At 50.8% G+C, this 7,418-nt stretch overlaps 1 protein-coding gene across 1 annotated transcript; it reads right to left on the minus strand.

Annotated features, from left to right (window-relative positions):
• Positions 1–3,901: 3,901 nt before the first annotated feature.
• Positions 3,902–6,797, minus strand: LOC100715730 (keratin-associated protein 4-3-like). Its single transcript, XM_063224618.1, has one exon. It carries the CDS (start codon positions 5,006–5,008, stop codon positions 4,172–4,174), a length of 837 nt encoding a protein of 278 aa, XP_063080688.1. The 5' UTR covers positions 5,009–6,797; the 3' UTR covers positions 3,902–4,171.
• Positions 6,798–7,418: the final 621 nt, after the last annotated feature.

Raw genomic sequence — 7,418 nt, forward strand, 5'->3', positions numbered from 1 at the left:
GCCCTCCAGGGCATGAAGAGCAGAGGACAGGTGTCCAAGACCTGGGCTTCAAGTGTATTGCAAAGATGCAGGGCGCAACACACAAAGCAGAGCAAAATAAAGGAAGCCAGAACTATAGGAAGCAAAATGAAACAACGAAAGGAAACAGCATGCTTTGCACCAGCATTTCAAAAGACATGAGAATGCACAGCACTGAAGACAGGATGCAAAACCACTGCTGGCACAGAGAGCCAGCAGATCTGCGTCTGCCTGCTGGGCAGCACCACTGGAAGGCCCTTTCCTTAGGAAGGCCAGTGGGGACAGACAGAGCCAGACAGATCCACCTCTGGCTGCAGGGAGCAGCCACCAGAAGGCTCCTTCTTGTAGGCAGCCAGCAGGAACAGGGACAAACAGCCAGATAAGCCCTGTGCACCTGTAGGCCCCCACTGCAGGCCCTTGGTTCCTTCTGGCAGTCATCACCCAATAGTGGAATCAGACAAATACAGCCCTGTGTGTCTGTCACCATCACAGCAGTCCCATTGTAGACACAGGCTGAGAGAAGCAGCCCCACCCGCATGCAGAGAATCCCCACTGTAGCTGTACATCTGAGGAGAAGCCACCCTGCTACCTCCCTGTAAATCTGGGGTCAGAGGAACTGGGTGCCTGTCCCATGCCCCCTGCACCATGGAAGGGTATGCAACGTGGGAAGTACCAGGGAACCTACAGGAAGCCAAGAGAATATCAAGATGATGGAGGAAAAGGCATCCTCAGACCTCTACCCCACACAGAACCACTCTGGAAGATACAGTCATGGAATCAAATGCAAGTCGCGCACCTCTAAACTCTTGAGAGTGTAGCAGCAGAAATAAAGAAACAACTTCATGAGATTGCAAAAGCAGTACAATCAGATATAATGTCTCAGGTCACAGAAGAAATCACAAACACACTGGAAGGATTGTTCAGCAGATCTAAAGAAGACAGACAAAAAAGAGGAGCACAGGAAAATGACAGAAACTTTGAAAGGATATAGAAAGGAATTACAATGCATAAAGCAGGTTCTGAGAGATCTGGAAAATTAAACATTAACTTGAAAGTTCCTGAAACAGCTTGAGAGAGACTGAAGATAGACTTTCAAGCATGGAAGACAGGATTGCAGCTTGTGACCGTGAAACAAAAGGTCTCAAAAACACCATGGAATCCGGAAATAACAACTCATCGGCTGCAAGATGATGCAAAGAAGCATAACTGAAGAGTGATCAGTGTCGCTGAAGAAGCAGGGGTCAACAAAAATCAAATTCAAAGGACATTCACAGAAGTAGGAGAACGCAACTTCCCGAACATGGGAAATGGATCTGGCATGTGGGTAAGAGAAGCATTATAGGACTCCAACTGCCGTAACCAAAGTCAGTGTACACCCAGACATGTAATAATCAAGATCCTAGAAATTCAGCACAAGAACAGAATATTAAAAGCTGTTAGAGAAAAGAAACAGAGCACTTATAAAAGAAAACAAATCAAAATCAATGCAGACTTATCAACACAAACCATCCAGTCAAGAAGACTTTGGAGGGAAGTGTTTCAAACCCTGAAAGAAAACAACGTCCAAACCAGAGCTGACTACCCTACCAACTATAGTTTGAAATTGATGGAAAAATAAGATACGACCATGATAAGGAACAACTGAAGGAATTCGTGACTACAACCAACCTTACAGAGAGTTCAAAGGCATATTCTACAGAGAGATAGAGATGACCTTGGTTCCAGGAACAGCAGCAGAGGAGGATCGCCAAACAGGACAGGCAATGGAATGAAGGGAAGTGTGGAGGGCCAACAGCAGGAGGACAGCAGGGCAGAGACAAACCAATGTGTGCTGCTTTGAACCAGTAGTGTAGATCGGCTCAGGTCAGCAACAAAACGAAACATAGGGACAGTGGGTCAAGAAACAAGATCCATCGACATACTGTATGCAAGAAACACATCTGACTGGAAAGGAAATTCATGGACTGAACAGCAAAGGAGAGAAAACAAGTGTCCCATGCGACAGAAAACCAGAAAACAAAGCAAGGGTAAGTTGCCCATCAACCGCACAATGGACAAGGAACATATGGTATTTTCCTGCACTGGAGAGCTACCCAGCTACACTTAGAATAATTTCAGGGCTGCTGTAGGTAAATGGACCAAACTGGAGATCATGTTCAGGGGTGAAACCGTGCGACTTATACACGTGAACCCCAGCATCAGGAACAGAAGGAGTTAATGGGACCCAAAAGCAAGAGTTACTGTAAGAGTGACGGGGGAGGAAACACCTGGGGGGGAAAGGCAGTAACTACTGTTAAATTCTTATTGCCTTGGACTCTTGGGTTTTTTTAAACAATTTTGTTAGGTTAGGCTTTGTTCTGTCTTGTGTTGTTCTATTTTACCCACATGAGGAGAGGGGCAGCTATTTTGAATATAATGGGATCTGTGATGATGACCTAGGTTTCCTAACGTATTTCTTTGAAGTCTTATAATGCTCTCATTCATTGATATAATCGGTTTTATTGATTTCTTTCATTCTATTGTGTGTGATGGTATGAACATGTATTCTGAAACAAATGAGACATTACGGTAGCCAATGCTGACTTTCTATCACCTTGTTTTGAGGTCCTATGAGGCTTCTGTTCATCGGATTTGATTAGTTCTATCCTGTTGTGTTTAATTTGGGCTCATTATGTTGGGGGTATAGACAGCTTTTCTGCGGACAATGAGATAGGAAAGTCTTGCTCGGACACAGGAGTCAGGAGTAGACAAGGCAAAGATCTTTAACAAAGTCAGACTCGCCGCCTCCAAAACAAACAGCACAGCATGGAGACCCTGGGCAACTAACATGAATAGACACTTCTTGGAGAAGAACTCAGGACCCAAAGCACAGACAAAACCATCCACAGCACAGGCCACCAGAGATCTACAATCTGACAGCACCTGGATTGCACGCCATCCCATCATGAAGACATCAAGAAACAGAGAGCGCTGGAGAGGCTGTGGGTTGGCGGGCTGGGGAAGGGAGACTCATGTGCCTTAGATTTCAACATCAACTACTTAACCAGCGTAGAAATCTGTACACACTTTCCTCAAAACTCTAAGAGGAGAAATTCGATGCATTCCAGCGATTCCAGCTCTGCATATCTTCCCCAGATACCCACAGGTGTGATGTTACAGGGATCTAAGTGGGGCCAGGCTTACGACCGCACCATGCATAATAGCTCCATCTTGGAAGCAGCCTACAGGCCATGACAGACCAATGGGTCTAGGCAACGAACGTGCGGGTTGCTAGGGGTCACCAACTTGTGCTGGAGGTGCAAGACAAAACAGCACCTAAGGAAACCTCGGCCCTGGGCAGGCTGGCCAGCTTTCCCGACACACTCGACACCCCACCGGGCTGGCTCCTGCCACCTCCCGGAGTTCGTGTGCTCTGCCCTGGACACACACTTCCAGTCCAAGAGTCGACCAGCAGGGCCACCTTGCCCCTGACTCTCTTGCTTTCCCAGGTGCTTTTGTCCCTCAACACCGGGCCCTCCTGCATGAGCACGGGCTCTCCTGTACACACAACCCTGCCCTTCGCACAACATCCCAGCCTGTCCTGCCTGGCTCACTCTCAACTCTGCACACACGGCCAGGGTGACCCCGTACAACCTTTCCTGCTTGCAGCTTAGAACTTGTGTGATTTCTGCAGGAGGCTAGAGCACAGGCTCAGCCACTCCCAGAAAGCTGTATCCTGAGCAGCAACAGCAGTGTGCCCATGTGCGTGTCTTGGTGCTCAGCGGGCTTGGGCCTAAAGTTTCGTGTGAGGGGAGAGTGGAATCTGGGCTGCAACCATGGCACCCAGCGCACAGAGAGAGCCAGGACCCACGGGTATCGAAAGCAAGGCAGAAACACAGAGACGGGCACTGGCAAAGTGGATTTATTTGGCTCCCATGGGGCAGTGGTTGGATACTAAGGAGAGGAGCATCCTTTGCGTTGGGAGAGGGAAAGGGAGGCTCTGGAGCCCCTTGCTGGGTTCTAGCTCAGAGTCCAGCAGCTCAGTCCAGTAGGATTCCTGTCTGCCACAATGCGGGACCACATGGGCCCGGGAGGTACATAGTGGCGGTCCCCTGTCCCATGTCCCGGAGAGTGGACACGGAGATGGGAGTTCAGCAGCCGCAGCAGGAGGAGGTCAGCAGCAGCAGGAGGAGGAGGTGCCACAGCAGACAGGGTTGCAGAGGAGGGCGGGGCAGGAGGGCTGGCAGCACCCCGAGGACTGGCAGGAGGGCCCACAGCTCACGGGGAAGCACACGGAGCTCTGGCAGCACGGCTGGCAGCACCCCGAGGACTGGCAGGAGGGCACCACGCACACGGCTGGCCTGCAGCATACGGGCACACACACGGAGGCCTGGCACGACGGCTGGCAGCACCCCGAGGACTGGCACGATGGGGTCAGGCACAGGACAGGCTTGCAGCTCACGGGCACACAGCAGGCAGCCTGGCAGGGGCTGGACCCGCAGCAGGCCGGCTGGCAGCACGGAGAACAGCTGGTGTGGCACATGGCGGACGAGGGAGAGGAGGTGGCTGTGGCTGGCAGGAGGTGCTGGTGAGGTCTGGGCCTCCACCCCGAGCTGCATTTATACCCGGTTCCCGGCAGGCCCGCCACACGCACGGCTCTGCTGTCTTCCTGCTCTGACTTCCTACTTTCCCACTCTGCTTGTTCCTTTGTTCCTGGAGCCTCAGCTTCTCCCCTAATTGCACCCTCTCTGGGCTGCAGGGACACAACAATCCCGCCCAGCACTGCACAGCCTCCACCTGGATGCTGGCTGCCTCCCTCCCCTTCCCCTGTCACTTCTGCCAGATCCCCCACCCCAAGATGCTGCTGTGAGCTCTCCCTCCAGGTGGGATGATGCCTTTGCAAATGCCACCCAGCTGACCCATGTCCCGGGAGGCTGCGGGTCCAGAGAAGATGGGAGGCTGGACACAACCTGGGCGCCAACCAGATATGGTGAGAGCTCGGCGCAGTCATGCGGGAGGGAGGGCTGGACACTGTCTGTCTCGTGTCTTTTCCATCCCATTGTTTTTCTTTTGTTTTCGTTTATTTTTCCCTCCTTCTTACTGTCTTGCTCTCTTTTTGCTGTTTGCTGTTTGTTTTGCCTAAGGAAGAGGGATAAAGCCTGAGCCCCAAAGAGAAACACACGCTAAGAAACACTGCAAAGCTCTTTGTGGAAATGGCACCAAAAGGAAGCTTTTTCCTTGACACACTGCACCTTAGGGTGTCTATGACCAAACCACACTCCAGAAACACTCAGGGACGTCCTAGACAGAGACAGCCAGCCAAGGGAGCCCACAGACGAATGGAGTGACGAGGCTGAACCAGGTGAGTGGTGACAAACTACCGCGGAAATGGAGGCAACAGGGAAGTCAGGAACCAGAGGACCCGTGTCAGCGAGGAATGTGCACGGTGGTCAGCCCACGTCCTCCGGAGCCTCTTCTCAGGTCAGATTCTATCTGCGGGGCTTTCAACAGACTCACTGTGTGCAAAAGAAATTCATGGACTATAAATCAAGGGGAAAATGAGCATGACATGCACCGGTCACCCAAAATCAACAATTGATAACCATCTCGTTCTCAAAGAATCCTTCAAGGCACAAAGGAAGCAGAACAGGGAAAGAAAGGCTCTCTAGACACGTGAAGGAGCCGCTGCACAGGAAGAAGGCAGGAGGTGGTGACGTCATGAAAATGAGCAGGCACCAAACCTCACTGCAGCACCACGGAAACAAACAGAACCGCTTGTAAAAGTTCAGGCAAACAGAGACGTGGTACAGGGCTGAACCTCAAGGCCCACTTTCAAAACACCAACTACCTAACTGACAAAATAACTAAATGAATAAAGGCAGTTAGAGAAACAGAAGATAACTCAGCTTCACAGCGAAACCAGACCTTTCCGTAAGACAAATCAAACACTGTCTGCTGAGGTTTCTACCCAAATGCTAAAGAACACATGTTCTTCTCAGCAAGACCCAGGAATTCCTCCCAAGGGACCTGCAGAGCAGCCCCTTCTGGTCCTTTCCACAAGCACACAGTGTCTTGGGCGTCCCGGAGCACTTCTCCTAGATATCAAGCACACAAATAGCACAGAGAGCTTTACAAGCATCGGGACATAGAGTTACACAGCCCTGAACACACAGTGGTGACACAAGTGGTCAAGCAAAGAAGGAAACATTTCCTGGAAGCAAAGGGGAGGGCAGGTCCCGGTTGCCAGCGCCTATGGGACAAAATGAAACCAGTCCCAGGAGGGACACGGGAGGACCACGTCTCGATCTGGTATAACTCATCCTTCACAACTCAACTGCCAACAACCCAGCAAGTGGAAAGCACTGTTTTGTCCCTCAAATTGGGAATGAGAACATTTCTCTTATCTATATTGCTGTTCAATATAGTACTTAAAAATTCAGCCAGAACAAGCACCCAAGGAGAAAAAGGAAAACAATATTAAAATAGGATAAGAAGAGGTCAAAGTTTACTTACTTGATGACAGGATGCTCTCCAGAGCAGACACACAAGCACCACCAAAAGATGCCTACAATAAATACTCAACCTGACAGAATGCGTAATACACGAGCACGACTCCTCCAGCCCAGTAATGAACCTGCTGAAAAACCTGAAACGGAAGAGACTCTGTACACAGCAGCATCGAGAATGACTGCTGGACGGGCAGGGACACTGATGGTCACAGTGGCCGTGATTCCAAGGGGGATCCACACAGCCAAAGTAACCGCAATCCAGCTACCAACATGCGGTCTTCACAGCATGGAGAACACAGCCCTGCAAAGCACCAGGGTCCATGAGAGACCGAGAATACCCAAAGCCCTCCAGGGCATGAAGAGCAGAGGACAGGTGTCCAAGTCCTGGGCTTCAAGTGTATTGCAAAGATGCGGGGCGCAACACATAAAGCAGAGCAAAATAAAGGAAGCCAGAACTATAGGAAGCAAAATGAAACAACGAAAGGAAACAGCATGCTTTGCACCAGCATTTCAAAAGACATGAGAATGCACAGCACTGAAGACAGGATGCAAAACCACTGCTGGCACAGAGAGCCAGCAGATCTGTGTCTGCCTGCTGGGCAGCACCACTGGAAGGCCCTTTCCTTAGGAATGCCAGTGGGGACAGACAGAGCCAGACAGATCCACCTCTGGCTGCAGGGAGCAGCCATCAGAAGGCTCCTTCTTGTACATAGCCTGCAGGAACAGGGAAAAACAGCCAGATAAGCCCTGTGCACCTGTAGGCCCCCACTGCAGGCCCTTGGTTCCTTCTGGAAGTCATCACTCAATAGTGGAATCAGACAAACACAGCCCTGTGTGTCTGCCACCATCACGGCAGTCCCAGTGTAGACACAGGCTGAGAGAAGCAGCCCCACCCCCATGCAGAGAATCCCC

Source organism: Cavia porcellus, unplaced genomic scaffold (genome assembly GCF_034190915.1).
Source record: "Cavia porcellus strain 051 isolate PalLab524CR breed Dunkin Hartley unplaced genomic scaffold, mCavPor4.1 scaffold_15, whole genome shotgun sequence".
Lineage (NCBI taxonomy): Eukaryota > Metazoa > Chordata > Mammalia > Rodentia > Caviidae > Cavia > Cavia porcellus.

Coding starts and splice junctions, on each gene's coding strand:
- LOC100715730 (XM_063224618.1), bottom strand. CDS start 5,008: ATGACTGCGCCGAGCTCTCACCATATCTGGTTGGCGCCCAGGTTGTGT.